The sequence below is a fragment of the Prionailurus viverrinus genome, chromosome B4, assembly GCF_022837055.1.
Source record: "Prionailurus viverrinus isolate Anna chromosome B4, UM_Priviv_1.0, whole genome shotgun sequence".
NCBI lineage: Eukaryota > Metazoa > Chordata > Mammalia > Carnivora > Felidae > Prionailurus > Prionailurus viverrinus.
The window spans coordinates 38,933,893-38,958,152 of NC_062567.1; the positions used below are offsets into that span (position 1 = coordinate 38,933,893).

Consider the following 24,260-nt stretch of genomic DNA (forward strand, 5'->3'; position numbering starts at 1 on the left):
GCCCCTCACCCTCCTCTGTCCATGCTGTCATTGAATACCTACCCCCTCCCCTCTCTGTTCATCGGGGTCTTTTCTTCCAGGAGCTTTCACTCTAGGTGACAGAAACATGTAGAAGAACTCATGGGATCTAATCCTAGTTCTGCCTCTTATGACCTTGGGCAACTTACTTAGCCTTCCTGGATCCGCTTTTACTGCTCTATAAGATGGGGCGAATGACGATCCTCCTTCCTTAGATTGCCGTGAAGAGTAAAGGCGATGGTTTATGTAAAAAGCAGGCACCACAGTGCCTGATGCACGGGAGAGGCTCAGTACCTGGGTCATGAGGAGGAGGAGGGGAACAAGGAGGAGGAGGATGAGCACATCAGCACACATCCGGATTTCTTCCCCCTGCCCCACCAGTCTGCAGCGCGTCCCACACTCACATACTCACGATGTACACATGCACGATGCTAGGAGAGGGTGCGCAGGAAATGGCTCCGGCACGGCCAAGCCTGGGGCCCGAGACTCCTATGTCTGTTCCCAGCCGGCTTCTCATCAGAGAATGGGAGAAAGGTTGGCAGTCAGGGTTCCTGGGCCGCTAAGAGGCACCGGTGGCAAACCGCACCTTGTGACTCAGTTTCCCATTTGGAGACAGGACCCTGCCTCTGGGCCCCGGGTGCCTAGATCTTGGTGGGAGGCCGCGCTCCGCATGAAAGGCATAGCCCCGGGGCTGTCCGCCCCATGGGCCCCGAGTAGGGGGGCCACACCTGTCAAACACGTTGCACACATGTGCACAGAAGACAGCCCTCCGCTCACGCTCGTGTCGGATGACTTAATGGCTTTTATATAAATACCACTTCCCTTCCCCTGGTTGGTTTTAAAGATTTTATTTTTAAGTAATTTCTACACCCAATGCGGGGCTCGAACTCACAAGCCCGACACCAAGAGTTGAATGCTCCACTGACCGAGCCAGCCAGGCGCCCCACCCCCCAGTTGCTTTTAATTTGGCTTTTCTTCTGTGTCTTCCTCGGTTATCCCGTTGGATCTGACTGTTGTGGAGGAACAACCAGCTGGACGCAAAATTCTGTCTTAGCCCTTGTCTTAGCACCGAACCTATAGGACTCTGTACAGGAGTTCTCCAAGTCAGCTGAGGGTGTCCTCTGAGGTTGTCCTTTACCCCTGACATCAGTCACCCCTTCCTGTGTGGTGCCTGGTGCCCTGGAGGGTGGGATGAGCATGCCCACAGCCCTAGGCTCGGGACACACTGGCTCCTGTGTGCTCTGACTCCCTGTCTGCATTCCCCTCTTTGAGTTTTGAGGCCGGCTGACTCTTGCTTGTCCCTCCTTCTGCTCGGGTACTGTGCAGGGCGACTGTACACGTGCGGGTCAATGACGTAAATGAGTTTGCCCCCGTGTTTGTGGAGCGGCTGTACCGCGCTGCGGTAACTGAGGGGAAGCTGTACGACCGCATTCTGCGGGTGGAAGCCATCGATGGTGACTGCTCCCCCCAGTACAGTCAGATCTGCTACTATGAGATCCTCACCCCCAACACGCCCTTCCTCATCGACAATGACGGTGAGTGCATCCCCTGCGGCCCCGCCCCTGGGCGCCCACGTCCCTCCGAACACCCCGGGGGCTGAACTCTCCACTTGTGTCCCTCAGATCCTCTTTCCACACCCGCCTTCCCAATGGAGAGCCTTTTTCCCCCAGACACCTCCTTCCCCGTCTTCTGCTGCCTGATTCACCTGTTGCCCAATTGGCTCACGAGTCCTCCCCTTTCCTCCCTAGCCTTTCCCTGGCGCACCTTACCCTCTTTGTCTTCCCCCCACACCTATCCCAGGAAACATCGAGAACACGGAGAAGCTGCAGTACAGTGGCGAGAGACTCTACAAGTTCACGGTGACAGCTTACGACTGCGGGAAGAAGCGGGCAGCAGATGATGCCGAGGTGGAGATCCAGGTGAAGCCCACCTGTAAACCCAGCTGGCAAGGTGAGGAGCTCCATGCTGTGCTGTCACCCATCTTGTAAATCATCTCTCACCTGGGTCTCCCTTTTGTCCCTTCTGACAATCACAGGGCTAGGTTAAGAGCCAGGGGAGAGAGATTTGGGGGCAGGCTTGCAGCTGTCTACCTTGGCTGTCTACCCAAGGGTGTCAGCGGACACGACAATGGCAGAATGGATAAGAGGGGCTGCCTTCCTCTCTCTCCGCTACCCTCTCCCTGTCCCCTGTGCAGGCTGGAACAAAAGGATTGAATATGCACCAGGCGCAGGGAGCCTGGCTTTGTTCCCTGGTATCCGCCTGGAGACCTGTGATGAACCTCTCTGGAACATTCAGGCCACCATAGAGCTACAGACGAGCCATGTGGCCAAGGGCTGTGACCGTGACAACTACTCAGAACGGGCACTGCGGAAACTCTGTGGTGAGTGTGCCCTCCTCTCCCCAGGCTTCTGCCTGACCCTCCTCTGCCTCTTTCCGAAGAATCTGCCTCACATCTTCCCTTGCCCACCCACAGGTGTATATGTATATATATATCCACAGAGGTTGTAGCACGTGGTTAACTCCTGTGGCCCCCAAAGCAAATCAATAGGTCATTGGCAATGGTGCATAATCATAATCGTAGCACAAGACAGTCACCAGGTACGTTGCGGAACAATGGTAGGGAGAGATGACGAGTTGGAGATTGAGTTCATTGGAGAGCCATTTCTAGAAGAGAGGTCTACCCTCTGGTGTCTTTGAGGGGCCAGGAGAAGGGGTGAGACTAGCTGTGGGAAACCTCTCTCCTTCATTCGCTCTTTCCCTGGCTGCTTCCCATTTCCCCATCTGCTGTGTCTCAGCTCTGACACTTGTGCTTTCTGGGGCTTCTGCAGGTGCCGCCACCGGGGAGGTAGACCTGTTGCCCATGCCCGGCCCCAATGCCAACTGGACGGCCGGACTCTCGGTGCACTACAGCCAGGACAGCAGCCTTATCTACTGGTTCAACGGCACCCAAGCCGTGCAGGTGCCCCTAGGTGGCACAGCCGGGCTGGGCTCTGGGCCCCAGAACAGCCTCAGTGACCATTTTACTCTGTCCTTCTGGATGAAGCATGGTGTGACCCCCAACAAGGGCAAGAAGGAAGAGGAAACCATCGTGTGTAACACTGTCCAGAATGGTGAGCCTTCCCCAGGCCACTGGTCTGCGAGTGAGGAAACTGGCTTTTTATCCTGTTTCTGTCACCATCCAGTTTGTGGCTGTGGACAGGCCACTGCCTCTTTCTTCATTTGTAAGAGGTGGTGCTGGCTTTGGTGCTCCCTGAAGCTGTGTGGTTTACTGCCTGCATGAGTTGAGACCTTGCTTACTCTCAGAGGGCAATGGGACTGCTCACTGCCCTTCTCACCTGCAGTTGCCCAATCCCCCTGCCTCCCACCATGTGGTAGGCTGCTCCCCAGTCTACTCCCATTAAAACCTGTTCACTGCAGTGGAGAAGCCTGGATAGTGGTGTGCCCCATTCTTCCTCTCCTACCACTATCCCGTCCTCCTCTTTGAAGGGCTAGTTGGCTCCGTTTCCAAGTCCCCATCTTCCTTCAACTGCATAGCACGTCCTTCCTAGGAGGGCTCAGTCTTGACCTGACCTCTCATTTCTGCCACTTCTCCGAGCTCACTTCTCTTGACCTAAGAAGGGTTGTCACCCATGTATTAACCAAAGGAGTAGTAGAAATCTGGGTGGGAACAGGCTGCCCGGTGTCGCACCTTGGCCGATCAGAATGCTCGAGAAGCCCTAGTTATCGCTTGGCCTGGACTCTGTTCATGTGTCAGAGAGAAAGAGAAGAGACACTAGGGAATACGGGAGGGAGAGCACCTAAGAGAGTAATGAGAGTAATGAGAACCTGTTCTTGCCTCAGGCCCTGTGTTTGACCCCTGTCTCTGTCCTCTCTCCTCAGAGGATGGCTTCTCTCACTACTCGCTGACCGTCCATGGCTGCAGAATTGCCTTCCTCTACTGGCCTCTGCTTGAGAGTGCCCGCCCAGTCAAGTTCCTCTGGAAGCTGGAGCAGGTGAGGCCAGTGCCAGGCTCCTGGGAGAGCTGGGTGGATGGAAGGAGGGTCCCGGGACCAGGGTTGGCATTTTCTGCATTGCCCTGGGTCCCTCTTCATGCTCCACCTTCAGTTCCTGACCATTCTACTCCCAGGTTCTCTGGTTCTTTTCCAAGGCTTGTCTCCTGCAGGAAGCACTCCAAGATTAAAAGGAATTTGGGAGCACATTACTACTAACACCATATCCAACCAACTATCTTTTCCTGCTTGTTTGATTTCATCTCTTTCTTACCTAGAACCTTAACAGTGCATATCCCTGACTCTCAAGCAGTTAGCATGCTGTAGTAAGCGAGAAAGTAAGTAATTCTGGGGGACGCAGCCAGGGGAACTCACTAGCCAAGAAATCTCTATTAGTATGTCTAAATCCCAATTTCTTGGCCTATTAAATGGGAATAATATGAACTTTATTTAAAAAAAATTTTTTTAATGTTTTATTTATTTTTAAGACAGAGAGACAGAGCATGAGTGGGAAGGGGCAGAGAGAGAGGGAGACACAGAATCTGAAGCAGGCTCCAGGCTCTGAGCTGTCGGCACAGAGCCCAATGCGGGGCTCGAACTCACGAACTGTGAGATCATGACCTGAGCTGAAGTTGGACGCTTAACCAACTGAGCCACCCAGGTGCCCTAATAATATGAACTTTATATCCGAGGGTTGTTGCAGGAGCGAATGATGGACTAGACCTTGTAGGCAGGAAGGATGTCAATTTTCACTATTATTACGCATGATTATGAAGGATAAATAAAAACGGACAAAAAATATGTAAAATCGTCTCTTGAGTGGACAGTTACAATCTCTTCTTTACTCTCTCTGTAAGCTGACCGTGAGGACAAATGGGGACTAATTTGAGTTCCCATCTCCTTCTACTTTTCTTGCAGGCCCCAGTAGAGTGGCTGAGTAAGCAAATAGCTGCAAAAAGGCAGGAAGTGGAAGAGAGAGAAAGAGAAAGGAGGGGCCTAGAAAATCCACAGACTGGATAATTGAGGGCTGTCTACAAAAGCTTTTGCTTTCTCTGGTACTCTGTGAAGGAGACAGTCTGCCATTTGCTGCTTCTTGATCTTTCCCTCTTGTTGCTAATGTTAGTAACATCTGTTTTTCTTTTATTTTCCTTTATTTATTCGACACATGTTAAATATCAAGTACGTGTCTGCCATTCTGCTTGGTTCTAGGGATACAGTGGAGTATAAGGGAAAGAAAGTATTTGCCTTCTTTGAGCTTACATTTTAGTTGGAGAGGTAGATTTTTAGAAAGTAGGGAAACATATGTAAATGGTAAATTGTGATGAATTCTCTGAAAGAACAAGCAGGGACTGAAGTAGAGAGTGGGGGAGGACAAAGAGGGGGAATTCACTTTAGATCTAATGCTCAGGGAAGTCCTGATGGAGGTGAAATCTAAGTTTTGTTCTAAAGGATGGGAAATGGCTGAGAAGAAAGTGTTCTAGGCAGAGGGAAGGGCTGATGCAAAGGCCCTGAGGCAGGAAAGCGCTTTGCCTGTTCCAAGCATGGGAAGAAGGTCAGTGGGCTGGAATACAATGAGCAAGGGGGAAAGACTGGCATGAGGTTGGAGAGGTGGGCAGTGATCAGGTTGTGCAATGGACTTTGTCCAGCTGTAGTTTGTTTAGATTTTTTTAAGGTTAGGGTTTTTTTTTAATGTTTTATTTATTTATTTTTGAGAGAGAGAGAGAATGCGAGCAGGGGAGGGGCAGAGAGAGAGGAGGACAGAGGATCTGAAGCAGGCTCTGTGCTGACAGCAGAGAGCTCAATGTGGGGCTCAAACTCAAGAACCATGACATCATGACCTAAGCTAAAGTTGGACACTTAACCAACTGAGCCACCCAGGTGCCCCAGTTTGTTTAGGTTTTGTCCTGTACGAGGTAGGAAGCCTTTTGAAGGGTTTAAAGCAGGGAGGTGATCCAATCAGATCAGATTTATATCTGCAACTCTAATAAGATGTGTATTTTAAGAAGATCCCTTTGCAAACTATGGGAGGAACTTATTGAAAAGACATAAAAAGGTAAAGACCCAGACAAGACTGTTGCCATGGTAAGGTTGAGGACTGGACTGATGCATGGCATTATAAAGAACTGCACAGAAATCCACAGCTTTTGGCTCTGTTTGGATCTGGGATCAATAGCACTGCTGATGGGTCGGATGTGTAAGGTGATGGAAAGAGAAGGATCAAAGGCTTCCTGTAGGTCGTCCGTTTGAGCAACTGGATGGACAGTGGAGTGCTGATGCTGCCCCAGGGAAAAGTGAGGAAATTGGGAAGGGGTGTGGGCTTCTGTCTTACACATGTTAAATTTGAGATACCTCTGAGACATCCAAGTGGAGAGCCCAGAGTTCAAAGGAGAGCTCTGGGCTGGAGATGCAGATTCTGGAATTAACAGCATAAATATGGTATCTGAACTCGTGGGAACAGATGAGGTAACTCCTAGCAAGAGTGTGTAGAGAGAAAAGGGAGAAAAAGGGCCTAGGTTGAACCGTGAGGCATTCCAGCACTTGGAAGCTAATAAGGCAGAGAACTGGCTACCCCTCATTCCTCTGACCATCCCCCACACCCATCTTGATTGACCCTAGGAGAAACTGCCAAGGAGAGCGGGTTTGTTTTACTGTTGGGATACAAACTACTGTGGACCTTCCAGTGCCATGCGTACATACAGTTTTGGGCAAAAAATTATTCAGAAAATAGTGTGTTACTTCTCTTAGGAATGTTTATAGTTCTAGAGATTTGCCTGAAGAACGGAATTTTAGGTACCTACTTGGTTGGTGCCTGATAGATTTTGGGCAGGGATGTTATTTCCTGAGCTGGGTAGGCAACAATTCACTAGTAAGCCCTGCTGATAGAGCTGAGAATATAAGGGACTGTACCCTGTCTCCCAGGAGAAGGGGCAGTGCCTTCTGTTAGTTCCCTGGTGATAAAGCACCTGAGGGTTCTTACCCTTACACTGCTTTGCCAGGTCTGTGATGATGAATGGCACCACTATGCTTTGAACCTGGAGTTCCCCACAGTCACGCTTTATGCTGATGGCATCTCATTTGACCCTGCCCTCATCCATGACAATGGTCTCATCCACCCGCCCCGAAGGGAACCTGCTCTCATGATTGGGGCCTGCTGGACTGGTAAGTCCCTCTGAGCTTCTCAGTGAAGACAATGAAGGTTGGAGCCTTTAGAAAGTTAGGATTAATGAAGGAGCAAGGGTAGCCTGACTTCATGCATCTCTCCTTGCAGTTGGGCATGGTGACTCAGAGAGATCTCTGTGGAGGAGACCACAGGACCCCCCCCTCCCCTCCCCCCCCCCCCCCCCCCCCGTATCTCCCACCTGTTCAACTAGTCATTACCTCAGGCATCACCAGAATCTCTCTTTCTGTAACTTTGGCCAATGCCCACATTGTTCCATCAAAGAGATGATGTCCACAGTGCATTCCCTTGCTGGAGGCCAGTAATACCAGTAATACTTCAGAGAGTTCTCAATCTTCCTTAAGCTATTTCTTTCATTTTTTTCCCTTCTGGGAACTTGGGTGCATGCCTGCGTTTGTGTGTGTGTGTGTGTGTGTGTGTGTGTGTGTGTGTCTTACCAAAGCCGTTGTGTTTTCTCAGCCATGTATTTGGGGGCTGGTTTTCAACAGAAGCTGGAGAGATTGAGATGTGAAATTGGTGAACAGGTTGCAAGCCCTACATTGGCGGGGAGAGAACAGGGAAGACCCCTTCTTCCTTACGGTCAGTCTGTCCCCACAACACTGAATTCATTGCTACTTTTTTTTTCCTCCAGAGGAGAAGAACAAAGAGAAGGAAAAGGGAGGAGACAACAGTACAGACACCACACAAGGTACTCTGTGCATAAGAACTGGAGACCAGAGAGCTCTCACCTTAACTTTCTGTGCTATGCTCCTGACTCCACCCCAACCCCAAATCCCAGCCAGCCTCATAGTTACTGCTGCACATGCCACCAGGGGGCAGAGCCTCCATGAACTACTGCAGGGCAGGGCTCCCTTGGAGAGGTAAGGCCAGAGGGAGCTTGGTGGCCTCCTGAGTGTCCCTTCCTGCTCACAGAAGGAAGTGGGAGAGTTCTCTTGCTGGCTTTCCACGTAGCAGATAGTGGGAGGCAGGAGGTGGTCCCACACAGGGAGATCTGGGCATCTGTGAAGCTCCACACGTTCCCCTGGGTCCCCTTGCATGCCCTGTGACCATGTCCTCTCGCCCTCCCCTTCTTTTCCTCCATGGGCTCCTCTTTCCTCCCTTTGGTCCCACTTTCCTCCTTCCCTTTCTCCCTCTCCTGGGGGGCTTTTCTCATTTCTGTTGCTTCTGTTTTTCACCCTTCTCTTCTCCTTGGATTTATTCCCTCTTCTGTCCTTTTTTCTGCATTCTCCAGTTCCCCCCCCCCTCCCCCCAGCCTCACTTCCTGGTCTCTTCTTTCCTTTCCATTTCCACATTTCTCCTTCTTACACTTTTACTCCAGCCTTCTGCCCTTTCTTTCTGCCTCATTTCCTGCTCCAGCTGCCTCTCCCCTCACCTGCTCTTACCTCCCTTCCATCCCTGTGTTCCTGCCCTAGGAGACCCCTTGCCGATCCACCACTACTTCCATGGCTACCTGGCTGGTTTCAGCGTGCGCTCAGGCCGCCTGGAGAGCCGCGAGGTCATCGAGTGCCTCTATGCATGTCGGGAGGGGCTGGACTATAGGGATTTCGAGAGCCTGGGCAAAGGCATGAAGGTATCGCCCCTTCCTCTAGCCCTGTCCTTCCGGGCATGCCCCCTGCCCCCGACCTCTGCCCACCTCTCTCCCTCTGCTCCCTTCCTCTCCCACCTCCTGGTCCTGCTCTCAGCTGTCTGTGTCTGGGGCCCAGGTCCACGTGAACCCCTCGCAGTCCCTGCTCACCCTGGAGGGGGATGATGTGGAGACCTTCAACCATGCCCTGCAGCATGTGGCTTACATGAACACTCTGCGCTTTGCCACGCCTGGCGTCAGGCCCCTGCGCCTCACCACTGCTGTCAAGTGAGTGTTGGGTGGGGCGGGCAAATCACAGCGCAGAGGTAGACGGTGTCAGAACTCCTTGGTCTCAGAGGTCACCCAGGGCTAGGCGCACCTCCGTCACCGTATGGATGGGGAGATTGGGCCCCAAAGACAACTGACCTGCTCAGTTGACAGCCACGTTTGTAGAAGAGCCTGGACTAGACTCGGATTTAAACAACGGACTCATTACTCTTTCCACTAACCACCCTTCCAGGACCCTGGGGTTTTAATTTTCTCTGTGCCTCTTTGCTGATACGTAAAGTGGTACAGAGAAGGTACTGGATTGGGAGCTGGGAGATCTGATGTTGCTTCTGACACTGTCTTAATCGCCTGGATGACCTTGAGCAAATAGCTCTAGTTGTTTCACCTGTTTTCATCTCGATTCAGCAAGCCCTTGCAAGATCAAATAGGATCATTGAAGTCTAGGGATTGGTAACCTGTGGCCCTGGGGCCAAATCTGGCCTGTTGCTTGCTTTTGTAAGTAAAGTTTTATTAGAACACAGCCATTCCCATTCATTTGCATATTATTTCACAGTATGATGGCAGGGCTATTGGTTGGGACAGAGTCTGTATGGCCCCAAAAGCCAAAAATATTTATTGTCTGGCCCTTCACTGAAAGTTTTCTGACCTTTGAATGCTAAGTAAATAATTTTAATTCTTTAAAAGAAAAGTTGTACATTATTTTCAAGGTTTAAGTATGTTGCTAAACATGCAGAATAACTGAGAGGCACCTGGGTGGCTCAGTTGGGTGAGTGTCTGACTTTGGCTCAGCTCATGATCTTGTGGTTCGTGAATTCAAGCTCCACATCGGGCTCACTACTGTCAGCACAGAGCCTGCTTCAGATCCTCTGTCCCTCTCTCTCTGCCCCTCTCCTGTTTGCACTCTCTCAAAAGCAAAGAAAACATTTTTAAAAATGCAGAATAATTGAGAGGTAATGAAAGCATAATAGTTATGGACACAGAGTCTGTTATGTACTGGCTTTTTGCACTGAGCAAACGCTATAAAACAGGGATAACAATAGAATCTAACTCCTGGGATTGTTTTGAGAGCTAAATGATACAGTCCAGATTGACCACCTAGCCCGGTGCCTCTTCCTCCAATGCTGGCTATTTTCACCCCCTAGAATGTTTGCGGGGCAGTTTTTAGGAGATACTGCTATCTGGTGTGCGGATTACACAATGCAGGAGACTAGATTCCTGAGCAAGCATGCCTTTCTCCCCTACTGTGCCTCAGTTTCTCCATAAGCAATCTGAAGATAAATATCTCTGGCTTGTTCCTATCCTGGGAAGGGTGGCTTTAGAGAGGAGAGAGAGGAGAGGGCTCTGAGCCCTACACAGTGACTGGGCATGATTATCAGGCCTCACAATTACAGCTCTGGAAGGCAGAGGCAGCAGCTTTTGGGAATCGGGCTGCTAGCCCACGGGGGGGTCACAGTGTGGAGCTGAAGGCCACAAGTAGCTGGGGTCATGTGGGCACAGACCAGAGCTGAGCGTGCAGCTCACCACGTTCTAGCCAGAACTCAAGTTGTTAAAAGGGCAGTCGTGCAGCTATGAAGGGTTTAACCCACTAGAAACTGAGTAATTGCCTCCTCACCTTCACTCCGCTCAGAAGCCACATCAAGGGAGGGCGCTGTCTTTTGGCTTATGGTGGAGCTTTGCAAGGGGAGGGGAGTCCCACAGTGGGAGGAGGTGACATCCTTTGTGGATGGACTCAGCTGAATTCCTCCTACCTCTTTCATGCCTGGGGAGAGGCTTATCCACCAGCTGGGAACCTGACTTTGATCCTTTAGTGGGGGAGGGGGCCTTGTTTTCTTTGTGAGAGCTCTCAGTTTTTCCGTTTGTAGAGCTATCATGTGGTTAGTGCTACCCTAATACTTCCTTGAGGTCATTGGAGAAAATATAGGTGCGTGTGTGTGTGTGCGCGCACGTGCCTGCGCACCTGTGTGCATGTGCACGCACGTGCACCTGCTTATGCACGTGAGTGAAAGAGAGAGAGACCTCCTCTTCTCTGATACACATCCTTGCCCTAGTCCACGTGGCTTCCCCAAGTTCCAGGGTTCAGTTCTTGAAGCTCTGTTCGTTGAAAGCCAGATTTATCTAACTATTTGGTCAATGCAGACTTTCCCTAAGGTATTTTGTCCCCCTACCTCTTTCTTGGAAAGCCCGCCTCCTTTGTGGCATTAGCCCCTGAACAAATGGTTACCACATCTTTTTTCTCTAGCTTTGTCTTTTTCCCATAGCCCTTAAATTTCTGCTTACTATAACCTCTATCTAGAAAGTTCTGCCAGCACCTCACAGAAATGAGCTCAAGATGGAATAATGGCCTTCAATATCCAAACGTGCCCTTCCCCCTGAATTCTCCATTTCTGTAATGGTGTCTCTGCCCTTGCGGTTATCCAGGCTTGAAACCTCTGAGTCATCTTGGATTTCTCCCTGTCTATCCTCCACGCTCCGTCCGTTGCCAGGTCACCCTGATCCCGCCTGTGCTGGGTGCTGGGAATCTGTCTCCTCTTTTTCCATTTCTGCTGTTATTACTCCAGCCCCGTCTCTGATTACCTCTTGCCTAGCCTATTGCCATAATCTCCTAACGAGTTGACCTATCTCTAGTATTCTAACTTCACCAGAGGCTAGGTTAGTGGTCATAAATCAGAATTTTCATCCTCATTATTTCCTGATATAGAAGAATTTAATGACCTCCCCTTGGCCAGTGCTCAAAATTTGCACTCAAAGCCTTCAACCGTCTGACCCCAGATTTCTGCCTCATGTTCCTTCGTTCCCCTTGGTACACTCCTCACCACCCATTCTATGGTCTACCTTCTGCCTAGCAAAGTCCTACCCTCCTTCAAAGGCTATCTCAGTTGCTACTTCCCTTGATTATTCCTATCCTCCCTGGCCAAATGCCCCATTCCCATCCTAGCCAGAAATAACCTTTGCCTCTCTAAACCCTTGTGATTTTTTGTTTGTTCCACTTACACGATGGTGACCATATTTGCCCTTATTTTAAGGTTGTGTGCTATATATAACTAAGCTCTAGACCAGATCATCAGTGCCTTTGGGCCAGGGCCGGCGCCCTGTTCCCCTTTGGGTTCCCTTTGGATTGCTCATTGCAGTGGGGATGTCTGTTGGAGTCTGGGCTCTCAAGGTCAGCTTAGGTGGTTTTCCAGGAGGCTTTGATCTGGGCCCCTCAGAATGACCGTGCAGATTCTTGGGCCCCACCCCTTGTGGCACAGGAACTCTGCAAGCTGTGGACATTGGCAGCTTCAGGGGCTTTGAGTTCTTCGTATCTGCTGAGGTTACCCCTTCCCGTTTTGGCTCCTGCAGTCAAGCTGGGCATTTCAGTTAGCACAAGCATATGGACCACAGGCCCTGCTCCTGTGCTACTAACTTCCTTGTGAAGGCTGCTTGTTTAAGGGGTGCTTCTTTTTTTTTTTTAATTCTTTTTTTTAACGTTTATTTATTTTTGAGACAGAGCATGAATGGGGGAGGGTCAGAGAGAAGGAGACACAGAATCGGAAACAGGCTCCAGGCTCCGAGCTGTCAGCACAGAGCCCGACGCGGGGCTCGAACTCACGGACTGCAAGATCATGACCTGAGCTGAAGTCAGCCGCTTAACAGACTGAGCCACCCAGGCGCCCCAGGGGGTGCTTCTTTATAAATAAATCAGACTGGTGCAAACCCAGGCGCCAAATAGTGGCTGTGGTTCAGTGGAAAGAGTGGGATCTTGGCATAAGAACTGTGGGTTTAAGCCTTGACTCTGATGCCTATTTCTTTTTCTAAAAAAAATTTTTTTTTAATGTTTGTTTCTTTTTGAGAGAGAGAGAGACAGCGTATGAGTGGGGGAGGGGTAGAGAGAGAGAGGGAGACACAGAATCAGAAGCAGGCTCCGGGCTCTGAGCTGTCAGCACCAAGCCCGATGCGGGCTCGAGCTCATGAACCGCAAGATCATGACCTGAGCCGAAGTCGGATGCTTAACCCACTGAGCCACCCAGGTGCCCCTGTTGCCTATTTCTTGTGTGGCCAAGATGCTTGATCATCTTTGGTTTCTTACCCCTTTTCCACAGGTTGAAATAAGGTTGCATGAAAGAGTATGTGTAAACGCTTCAGAAACCAGCAGGTGTGATGAGAAAGTGAGGTGTCATTCTGATCGATTGGCAAAGGATGGGGCGGGAGGTGACCCTGGGAGCGCCTTCCTGAGCAGCTGTGCTGTGCATTGGTTGGCCTGGCTGAGTGCTTGAGGGAGTCTGTCCTGGTGCCAAGGTCCACGAGGCTTCATGGGACCATGGATGCAGGTCCGAGATTGTCACATTAGCTCACCGACCAAAGGAGGTTTCTCTGATCTTGAAGGGAAGAAACACCAAGGAGGAGGACATCCTTGGATAGGCTCCCCCACCACATCCTTCCCCTCCACTTTTGTTGTTGAGTATTTTTTGGGCATGTGTCTGCCGTGTGTTTTACTGAACACACTTCTTAATTCAAATCTCCTGAGTAAGGAACTGTGTATGTGTAAACATTTTGGCAAGTTCGGTTTGTGAAATGAAATTTGATAGGTGTTCCATAGTCTTAGGTCAGGGCGTTGGTGATGTGATCACCCCTGCAGGTCTGGGTTGCCTGATCTGTCTCTGACCCTTTCCCACAGTGGCATCTTCCCAGGAAAGGGTATCTCCTCTCCAGCTTTGCCCCGGTGGGGGTAGTTGTGCTGCCACAGGGACACTATCCCTCTTTCCTCCCTTCCCCTCCCTGACGTGGGGTGCTCTGTTGTAGAGATGGACGCCCGGAGGGATGAAACAGAATAGGGATCATTAGACAGGAGGTGTTGGGGTCACAAGCTGCCTCTCTCCCCTCTGCTCTGCAGGTGCTTCAGCGAAGAATCCTGTGTCTCCATCCCCGAAGTGGAGGGGTACGTGGTGGTCCTTCAGCCTGATGCCCCCCAGATCCTGCTGAGTGGCACTGCTCATTTTGCTCGCCCGGCTGTGGACTTTGAGGGACCTGAGGGGATCCCCTTGTTCCCCGATCTTCAAATCACTTGCTCCATTTCCCACCAGGTGGAGGCCAAAAAGGATGAGAATTGGCAGGGCACAGGTAAGGATGACTCCAGGGAGTGATATCATCCCGAGAAGGGGCTCATGTCCGCAACTGGGGTGACTTCATCCCACATTCGCTTGTCTGGAACCACTTACATGGGACATAGAGCCAGGAGGAGGCCTGTGGGTGTGAGGAAAGTACTGCGTAATGACGTTCTTGAAGTTGCTGCCTACTGCTCTCGGGGAATGAGCCTGGAAAGGGAGGAAGCATGGCCATGAGGTGGGCCCTGTGGCTCTGATCCCGATCCCGACTCTCTCCCATCCAGTGACAGACACACGCATGTCAGATGAGATCGTGCACAACCTGGATGGCTGTGAGATTTCTCTGGTCGGGGATGATCTGGACCCCGAGCGGGAAAGCCTGCTCCTAGACATGGCGTCCTTGCAGCAGCGAGGGCTGGAACTCACCAACACGTCTGCCTACCTCACCATTGCCGGTCAGTGGGGACTGAGTGCCTGTCCTCTTTTTCTGTGTGCGCCCCTCCCCAGTATCAGGTATCTAGGAATTCGAGAGGTCCTCCTCCCAGGTCCCCAGGGATAATGGCAAGTGCCATCTTGTACCTCCCCAGACTGGAAGCTCCTCAGGCTTCCAGATTGCCCCTAGAGGAGGTGTGCTGGGGTTCAGGCTCCCAAGTGGTTCTTTCTCCCCGCTTCTCTCTATAGCCTGGCTCCCCTCTGCTGCTCCCTCCTCCTGTGACTCAGCCTTCTCTGACGAGCCTTCAATCCTCTAGCTGTTTGGTCCTAGCCATCTCCTCTACACCTTCCATCTCTCTGATCTCATGTACACACCAGATCTTTATAAATTTTTTTTTAATGTTTATTTATTTTTGAGACAGAGAGAGACAGAGCATGAACGGAGGAGGGTCAGAGAGAGAGAGGGACACACAGAATCTGAAACAGGCTCCAGGCTCTGAGCTGTCAGCACAGAGCCTGACGCGGGGCTTGAACTCACGGACTGTGAGATCATGACCTGAGCCGAAGTCGGACGCTTAACCGACTGAGCCACCCAGGCGCCCCCACACCAGATCTTTAACTCGTGTGCTCACGTCGTAGTGAATCGTGGTCATGACTTGGTAGCTTTCAGAGGAAGCCTGCTATTCTCTGAAGGAAACCTCCATAGGTGGGGATGGGAGAAGCTGGTCATAACCGGCTCCCTCCTGTTGCCATCCCCTTCCAGAACCTCACCGAGGACTTCTGTATTTTCCCCTCTCTCCGTTTCCCCCCTGCTGGCCTCCTCCCTTCTGTCTTGCAGGGGGTCCTTAATGCCTTCTCTCCATCTCTACCCAGAAGCTGCAGAGTTTTCAGAGAAGAGCAGAGCAGGAAATGGACCCCAGCCACACTCTCCCAATCAGTCAGAGCCGGGCTGGGGGTGGAGGGGTACATCTCTTGGGAGAACTCAGGTCATTCCCCTGCTGAGGCGCGGGACCGACCCATTCTGTGGCTGCGTCTGCTCTCAGCTGGCGGGAGTCTGAGAGAGAGGGGCCTGCCGGGCCCTTTTGGCCGGCTCCCCGCCCTGAGCTGCTTCCTCGCCCCCCAGGGGTGGAGAGCATCACTGTGTATGAAGAGATCCTGAGGCAGGCTCATTATCGGCTGCGACACGGAGCTGCCCTCTATGCTAGGAAATTCCGGCTGTCCTGCTCAGAAATGAATGGCCGTTACTCCAGCAATGAATTCATCGTGGAGGTATTCAGAGAGTCTCCTTCCCTCCCCTCCTCCCCCACTAGCGAGGAGCCCTGGAGGAGTGGACTGAGACCCATAGTTGGCGGGAATGGACATTGCAGCACGGAGGAGCCCAGAACCTGTCTGCTCAGAGGGGGAGGAGCTGTGGGGCATGGTTAGCAGATGGCCTCTAGTGAGGTGGGACAAGACTCTAGTGGATAGGAATAGGAGACGCGGGTGCCCACTGAGCTCTCCCTCCCCCAGGTCAATGTCCTGCACAGCATGAACCGGGTCGCCCACCCCAGCCACATGCTCAGCTCCCAGCAGTTCCTGCACCGCGGCCACCAGCCCCCTCCTGAGATGGCCGGACACAGCCTGGCCAGCTCCCACCGAAACTCCAGTACGTAAGAGTGCGCGGGGCCAGGCAGGGCAGGGGGGGTGGCGGGGGGTGGGCTGGGCACGGGCATCCTCTCTCCTCTACCACTGGGAGTGGGGCAGGCCGGTGGAGCTATGGTTCTGTTCCCTGTGCTGACTTAACTGATCACTCTGTTCCAATCCCTGTAACCCCTGGACCATTAACTTTCCCTCCCGAAGAATATGAGTCAATGTCATTCATCGCTGGGGTGCTCATGTCTGGAATCATGAAGTCGGTGTGGGGTTTAGGCGCCTTTTTTGTTCCTGCTCCCTCCCCCAGGAATATCAAATTAGCCTTGGACCTAGTGAAGCCATCAAGTATTTATGAAGCACCTACTGTGTACTAGCACTGTCCTAAAGTGGTATTAGGGACATAAAAGAATTATGGGTTAGATACAGTCTCTATCCTCAAGGAGAAAGTTGGGGCTAATACGTGTGTAATTATGTGCTATCTATAATGTCATAAGTCTTTTTTTTTTTTAATGCTTATTTTTGAGAGACAGAGAGAGAGAGAGAGAGGGAGAAAGAGAATGAGAATGAGCGGGGGAGGGGCAGAGAGTGAGGGAGACTCCAGACTCTGAGCTGTGAGCACAGAGTCAGACGAGGGGCTCAAATTCACCAACTGTGAGATCATGCCCTGAGCCAAAGTCGGATGCTTAACTGACTGAGCCACCCAGGCGCCCCTATAATGTCATAAGTCTTTCTAACGCCAAGTGTGCAACTTGGCAAAGTATTAAATCCAGATGGAGAGGGGCGCCTGGGTGGCGCAGTCGGTTAAGCGTCCGACTTCAGCCAGGTCTCGATCTCGCGGTCCGTGAGTTCAAGCCCCGCGTCAGGCTCTGGGCTGATGGCTCCGAGCCTGGAGCCTGTTTCTGATTCTGTGTCTCCCTCTCTCTCTGCCCCTCCCCCGTTCATGCTCTGTCTCTCTCTGTCCCAAAAATAAATAAACGTTGAAAAAAAAAATTTAAAAAAAAAAAAAAAAAAAAAAAAAAAAAAAAAAAATCCAGATGGAGAGCTGCCCTCATGTTCCCTGGCCGTGGCACTTTACCAGTGATGCGAGTTTTAATTTCCAATTTAAGAGTTGGTTTATTGTAGAAAAACTAGAAACTACCAAGTATGAAGAAGAAAAATCAGCCATAATTCCACCCCAGAGAAGAAGCCATTGTTAATGTTCCTTTTTTTTTTTCCTATGCCTTATTTTTTTTCTTTTTACAAAGTTGGGATCAAACTATTTTACTTAACCTGGTATTTACACATAATATTATGAAATGAGTTTTTTTCCACATACTAAACACTGTAAAATGATTCTGTTGATGCCAAAAATGATTTTTGGAATCCCTTTTAGAATTGCTTTCAAAGCCTATTTACATGATGCATTTATGTTTATTACTTCTTAGATATGCTTTGCTTTTGACCCATTTCAGTTTTACCCAATTTCATCATCCACTTTTGTCAGAGTTGGCTCTGGATATCATTTTAGGTTCTTAAATATACAAACCCACAAAGGGCACAGGTTTGTCCCTTTTGAAAAAAGCCGAAAGGTGTATCACAGGCTCTGAAGGCAATTCCCTAAAGAATTCTGAAAATGCTTCCTTGAAAAAGCTCATTTCAATACATACAATAATAAGAATATTGAACACATCAGTGTGTGCCATGAGCTTTTCTACATATTGACTCATTTAGTCATTACAAACAGCAAATGAAATGGGTACTAGCATTATCCCTTTTAAAGGGGAGGGAATGGAAGCCCAGAGAGGTTAAGCATTTTTTTTTTTTAATGTTTATTTATTCTTCAGAAAGAGAGACAGAGCACGAGCAGGGGAGGGGCAGAGAGAGAGGGAGACACAGAATCTGAAGCAGGCTCCAGGCTCCGAGCTGTCAGCACAGAGCCCAACGTGGGGTTTGAACTCACAAACCTGTGAGATCATGACCTGAGCCGAAGTCGGATGCCTAACCGACTGAGCCACCCAGGGGCCCCATAATTTTTTTTTTTTTTACATTTATTCATTTTTGAGAGACAGAGGGAGACAGAGCACAAGCGGGGAAGGGGCAGAGAAAGAGGGAGACACAGAATCTGAAGCAGGCTCCAGGCTCCGAGCTGTCAGCACAGAGCCCAACACCGGGCTTCAGCTTAGAAACCTGTGAGATCATGACCTGAGCCGAAGTTGGATGCTTAACCGACTGAGCCACCCAGGCGCCCCGAGAGGTTAAGCATTTTATTCAAGATCACACAGCTAGGAAGTGGTAGGAGCCAGGATTCAAATCTAGGTGGCAGGATTCCAGAGCCTGTACATTACTGTGCATTAACCATTGACTTCCATACCTTCTCCATTTATGCTTGATGCTTGCCCGCTCTTCCTTTTCTTCCTCTTTCTTTCTTTCTTTCTTTCTTTCTTTCTTTCTTTCTCTTTCTCTTTCTCTCTCTCTCTCTCTCTCTCTCTCTCTTTCTTTCTTTCTCTTGTTAGTTTATAGTTGCACTTAATTTGGTGGTGGTGGGGGGGGGGCTCCTGAGGGCTTCCTAGGGCTTTTTTGACTGAGGCTAGCTCCCTGGTATCCCCAGGGATTCCATCTGGCTTCCTCCCCTTAAGTGGTGGCCACCACTACAGAGTCTCTTGTGTTCCCTTTTCCCTGGGGCTGGCTCCCTTTTTCCTTCCTCTCTCTGAAAAGAGAGGCCTTTTTAAGTATTTACTCACTATAGGAAAGCAGATGGGGGTAGGGGTATAGAGAGTAGGGAAGTAGGGGTGAAGAGGGGAGCATAATGCGTAATCAAGTTGCAAAGGTTCATAGAAACTTCATACAATTTTTAGAGACCTGTGAGCAAACTAACCCTGTTTGTTAAATAGACCCTTGGGGCCAGCTTTTTTTTTCCCCCTCATAATTTCCTAGCTCTTTTTCCAGTTCTTTCCTTTTTTTTTTTTAATGTCTATTTATTTTTGAAAGAGTGCAGATGGGGGAGGGGTAGAGAGAGAGGGGGACAGAGAATCCGAAGAGGGCTCTGTGCTAACAGCAGCCAGCCTGATGTGGGACTTGAACTCAGGCACCGTGAGATCATGACCTGAGCCGAAATTGGACGCTCAACTGACTGAGCCACCCAGGCGCTCCAGGCAGGCGTCGATGGTTTTTAAAGATCCCCAAGTGCTTCCAATGTGCAGCAAAGTTTGGGAATTGTTTCCCTACTTTGTTTCTTACAAGTACCTGAAGCTTTGCAGACAGACCTACAATGAAATAGAGTGAGCATAGAAAATGAACTCGGGAGTGGGGAGGGAAGGACGATTCTGAAAGAAGAATAAGATGTAGGAGGGGAATAAAGTCAGTTCATAAAAGACACACTCTGAGAGCTGCTAGAATGGTAGAATGGGCCAGCATGTTGGCTCTGAGCTTCCTTGCAGTTTAAGCAAAAGGAAACCTGAGCAGTTACGAGAGTCATGTGATGAGAGCCAACCAGTATTTCAAGAGAAGCGCTGGGACTGAGAGCGGAAAGAAGTTTCTCCCCAGGGTCTTCATAAAGGGGGCACCATGCAGGACTGTGGATGGGGCTTTAACCGTGTCCTCACACCCACCTGAAACCAGAAGTTGCACAAGGGCCGTTTGATAAAACACCCCTTCATGTCGGCGGTGCCAGTCATTCAAGGCCACAGTCACCTGCTCGGGTCTCATGCAGCAAGCGAGGCTGATTGCGCTTTTTTAAACTCTTGATTTTTGTTTGTGGCTAATTGAAAAATCCTGCCATCTCGCTGGCTTCCAGCCTCATTTTAAACTAATTAACTCTACTTGTTTGCCTGCAGATAACAGTGTCTGCATTTTGTCTTTCCTGTGGTCATTTCTTATTCCTGGCAATCGACTTGCCATTTCCTTCACCAGGCTGGGGGCTCAGAAGAACAAATGCATTTGATCAAGGCACAAACCAGAAACTTTGGCCTGTCATCATCAGTGTGCTCCTAGAGTAGGTTCACCTGCTGCGGCCTCCACTCGGAGGTGTGGAGGGGCGGGTCTCCATTCCTTCTAGAGCCTGAGCTTAGCTACAGGGGCCACCTGCTGGCAGGGTCACTGTTCCTGGCTCTTGCCCACTGACATGGGGACCTGGGAGGGACCATTTCCTGCAGATGGTCGGGAAAAGCACCTCTGTCCCCTTTCTCCCTCCTCCCCCATCCCCAGGCAGTTGAGAAGTGCTGATCCAGCCAGGCCCATCTCTGCCCTAGAGCCCGTGCCCAGGGAGCCTGCCTGCCCTGCCAAACAGGATTGGCTCTCCTTGGCGAGCGGCCACAGGCAAGCTATGGGTTGGGTCAGGATAGGGACCAACTTGGCAGGGAGCCGTCAGGGTGGCCTCAGGGAGGTGTGAGGCTAGTGTGCCCGCTCAGGCAGGGCCTTCTGCACACACCTGGTTGGCCCCGGAGCTTGTGACAGCCTGCTGTGCCGCTTGCCGGGGAGGAGTGGTGTGTGTGGGACAGGGTGTGTGTGCGGCTCCCGTGCTCTTGGCTTCTTTGCGTTCCGCTCTGTCTCTCAACACGTCTCAAAGGCTGTGGGTAAATCGGGGACTGGGAGGTAGATGTATGGGCTGGAACACAGTGTGATTACACGGGTAATCACCCCTTAGCAACGGGACTCTCCAGATTCGGGGCCTCACGGGGCCTCTGTGGCTGGGAGAGCCGCTGCGGGCGCAAACAGTGAGCAGGGGTGTGCACCCATGTGGGGTGCAGCAACCCAGCTGCCTACGCGGGCCCTCAGCCTGGGGACACGTGTGTGGGGTCTCTGCCTCCACTTGCTGTCCCGGGGGCTGTGGGCTCTCCTGCTCTGCGTGCCCATGCTTCCCCGAGCGCTGTGTGCGTGTGTGCGGGAGGTGGCCCGCCCTGTGCTCACGGCTGCTGGCTCCGTGGCCCTCGCGGCGCACGTCTGTGGCATTTACATCTTCCTTCAGGGGGTCGCCTGGTGTGCCCAGCTGGCGGGGAGCTGGGTGACGCTGCACGTGTGGTTCTGCCGTGCCTTGCTGGAGGCCCTCGGACGCCGCCCTTTGCTCCTGCTGTGTGAGCAGGCCGCCAGGCTGCTGGTGCGGGCAGGTGTGCAGACCGGCAGAGTCCTGGCTCGGGTGAAGGGGGTGGCCGTCCTTGTTCAGCTGTGTGCCCGTGCGGTCCTCCTGGGCACGTGCTGGTGCATGCACGTCTGCTTTGCCGCCATCAGCTCCACGGTCCGCGTGAGAGTGCACGCGCCTTTCTCTGTCTCACTGCCCTTCAGGGTCCTCACTCCCCTGAGCCTAGGCATCAAAGTGAGGCTGCGGGGCCAGAGGCATGACAGGGCCGAGGGGGAGGTAGGTAATCCTCAGGGGGAGATTCGGGAGGAGCAGAAGCCCCAGGTGTCCGGGAGGCCCAGGCCCGGGAGAAGAAGGGAGGAGTCACAAAACAGGAATGAGTGCGGTTCAGGTGGGTGAGTGAAGGGGCTGCTCCCGGCCCCTTGGACGTGTCCCCCCAGCCTTGGGTGCCAGCAGCTTCTCCTGGCTGCCAGGCCAGCTTGGGGCCTGTTTCTCAAGATGCGGGAGGACATTCTCTCCGATTACACCGTTGAGCCTATGTGGCGCCTTTCACCTTCCCCCACTGGGCTCGAGCTCCAACCTGGCCCTCTGCCTGCTGAGAACAGGGCTGTTCTGATAGCGTTGGGCCAGGAGCTCTTCTCCCCCTGCCCGTGCCCCCCTTTGCATACCTCCCTCCCTCTGCCTCTCTGTCCCTTTGGCCTTAAGCGGCCCTTCAGCACCCTTCCCTCCCTGTGTCCTGTTCTTCTCAATAGGGGTCTCTTTCTCCTCTAGCTCGTACAGGGCACTCCCCGCTCCGGGACCATCCTGTCTTCTCTCTCTCTCTCTTTTGAAAGGTTTATTGAAAATTTATTTATTTATTTTTATAATAATGTTTATTGAACATTTAAAGAGAGAGCGCATGCTCGCAGGGGAGGGGCAGGGGCATGTGAGCAGGGAGAGAGAGAGAGAGGGAAAGAGAGAATCCCAGGCAGGCTCCACACTGTCAGTGCAGCGCCTGCCTCGGGGCTCTGTCTCACAGACTACGAGATGGTGGCCTGAGCCGAAATCAAGACTCGGATGCTTAACCTACTGAGCCACCCAGGCGCTCCCATCCTTCTTCTCTTATTCCAGGACTCCCTCTTCCCCCGTCTCCCTCCATCCCCGCCACCCCCCCCCCCCCCGCCCCACGGTGCCAAGTCCATTTACTCTCCCCACAGTGGTCCCCAGCGCAGCGACTCTCATCATTGTGGTGTGTGTGGGGTTCCTGGTGCTCATGGTCATCCTGGGCCTCGTGCGTATCCACTCCCTTCACCGCCGTGTCTCAGGGGCTGGCGGGCCTCCAGAGGCCTCCAGTGACCCCAAAGACCCTGACCTCTTCTGGGATGACTCGGCACTCACCATTATCGTGAACCCCATGGAGGTGAGTGGCATTGGGAAGGGGGAAAGCCTAGAGTCCAGATTCAGCTGGAGCACAGAGTGGCCAGGCCCTGGGGAAAAAGGCTCCGGGCAGAGCTGCCACGAGTGGGAAGGAGAAAGGTTAAAAGGGAGGTCGGGGGTGGGGCAAGGGGCCTGAGGGGAACATGGCCCCCAAAGGAGAGGCTCTGGGGTGTGTGCAGACCATTGAGCCCTGTGCTCTCTGCTCCTGCCTCATCCAGTCCTACCAGAATCGGCAGGCCTCTGTGGCAGGGGCTGCCGGTGGCCAGCAGGAGGACGAGGACAGCAGCGACTCGGAGGCAGCCGACTCCCCCAGCAGCAACGAGAGACGCATCATCGAGACCCCTCCACACCGTTACTGATGCTGCACCCTTCCCCGAACAGAGAGAGATTTCTGCCCTGGTGAGACAGAGACACCCCCCAGAAAAGAGAGAAGGACCTTCTGAGAGAAGAGACCAAGAGGGAGAGAGCTCTTTGGAACGAGTCTTCCTTTAATCCCCAAATCCCAGTGGGCTGTGCTGGGGTCTGCCTCCCCCCTGGCCCCCAGCCCACCTCCCTCCTGTGCCTCTGGGCTCCTGTTCCCTGGAAGACTTTGGCTGCCTTCTCTGCCCCCCCCCCCCCGGCAGTGGCCCCTTAGCTCACCCATGTCTCTGTCTCTCCCCCACCAGGCGCACCCTGCATGGAGTGGGGGTCACTAGCAGTGGCAGGGGCCCGGGTGGAATTGAAGGGGGAACCCTTCCCTACTCTCCTGTCCACGGAGGCCTGTCTTCCCCAGGGCTTCCGCAGCTGGGAGGAATCTTCCGTCCTCTCCTCCCTCTTTTTCCACTTCATTCTGGTGATCCCTGCTTCTTCACCTTGCCCGCTCTCCTTCCTTTTCTGTCCTCTTTCCCCTCTTCTCCTTGCCTGAGGGCCTGCAGCCCCTGCCCCTTCCTACATGACCTGGTTGAGGCTGGGTTGTGGGGATGGCAGGGGGAGCGGGGGCCCCAGGTGTATTATATATAATGTATATTTTTTCATGTTGCTGTGAGCGCAGCCCCCGTGTTCTGTGTGCAGCTCACGGCCTTGTGTGTGTGTGTGTGTGGCATCGTCATGTCCTGGGAGGGGGGAGAGGGGGGAGGGGGATGGGCGTGGTGAGGGAGGGGATGCACCCTAGGGTTTTCAAATAAAACAACCAGAAAAAGCTCCGTGAGCTGCCTCCTGCCTGCCTGATCCTGTGTGGGTGCTACGGAGGTGGTAGGAGCTCAGGTCTCAGGGTCCATTTGGGGTCTGAGCAGGGCTGAAGTGAGGGGGCAGGGCCATCAAAGCAACCCCCCCCCCCCCGATAAATCCCCAGAAGGCCAGGCCACTGGGTATGTGCGGCTATGGTGCCCACTGCCTTCTTCCTTCAGCACCGCCTAGAAGAGCACGGACAGTTCAGAGGATGCCACAGATGTCTGGGCCTTGCGGGAGACACCGCCAGTCCCTCCCCATCTCTTGGACATTCTGCCTGTAGCTTCTAGCCCCAGGGTCCAGGGCGAGAGGGCAGGAAACCCTGCTATTTGTAGCAAGAGAACGAGCTTTGGTTCATCTTCCCCACATAGTCGGGGGCAGTAATAAGACAAGCTCATTTCAGAAG

General features: G+C 52.2%; 1 protein-coding gene across 3 annotated transcripts in view; it reads left to right on the forward strand.

Annotated features, from left to right (window-relative positions):
• Nucleotides 1-23,736, forward strand: part of CLSTN3 (calsyntenin 3) — a 55,434-nt gene extending 31,698 nt beyond the window's left edge. For all 3 annotated transcript variants that reach the window (XM_047868362.1, XM_047868363.1, XM_047868360.1), the window contains 15 exons: nucleotides 1,345-1,553; nucleotides 1,819-1,968; nucleotides 2,213-2,398; nucleotides 2,847-3,128; nucleotides 3,898-4,010; nucleotides 7,004-7,166; nucleotides 7,817-7,873; nucleotides 8,598-8,755; nucleotides 8,889-9,037; nucleotides 13,908-14,134; nucleotides 14,403-14,573; nucleotides 15,674-15,819; nucleotides 16,060-16,195; nucleotides 22,429-22,631; nucleotides 22,867-23,736. In XM_047868362.1, coding sequence (XP_047724318.1) covers nucleotides 1,345-1,553; nucleotides 1,819-1,968; nucleotides 2,213-2,398; nucleotides 2,847-3,128; nucleotides 3,898-4,010; nucleotides 7,004-7,166; nucleotides 7,817-7,873; nucleotides 8,598-8,755; nucleotides 8,889-9,037; nucleotides 13,908-14,134; nucleotides 14,403-14,573; nucleotides 15,674-15,819; nucleotides 16,060-16,195; nucleotides 22,429-22,631; nucleotides 22,867-23,007 — 2,491 coding nt within the window. In that variant the 3' untranslated portion in view covers nucleotides 23,008-23,736. The remainder of the gene's footprint in view (nucleotides 1-1,344; nucleotides 1,554-1,818; nucleotides 1,969-2,212; nucleotides 2,399-2,846; nucleotides 3,129-3,897; nucleotides 4,011-7,003; nucleotides 7,167-7,816; nucleotides 7,874-8,597; nucleotides 8,756-8,888; nucleotides 9,038-13,907; nucleotides 14,135-14,402; nucleotides 14,574-15,673; nucleotides 15,820-16,059; nucleotides 16,196-22,428; nucleotides 22,632-22,866) is intronic.
• Nucleotides 23,737-24,260: the final 524 nt, after the last annotated feature.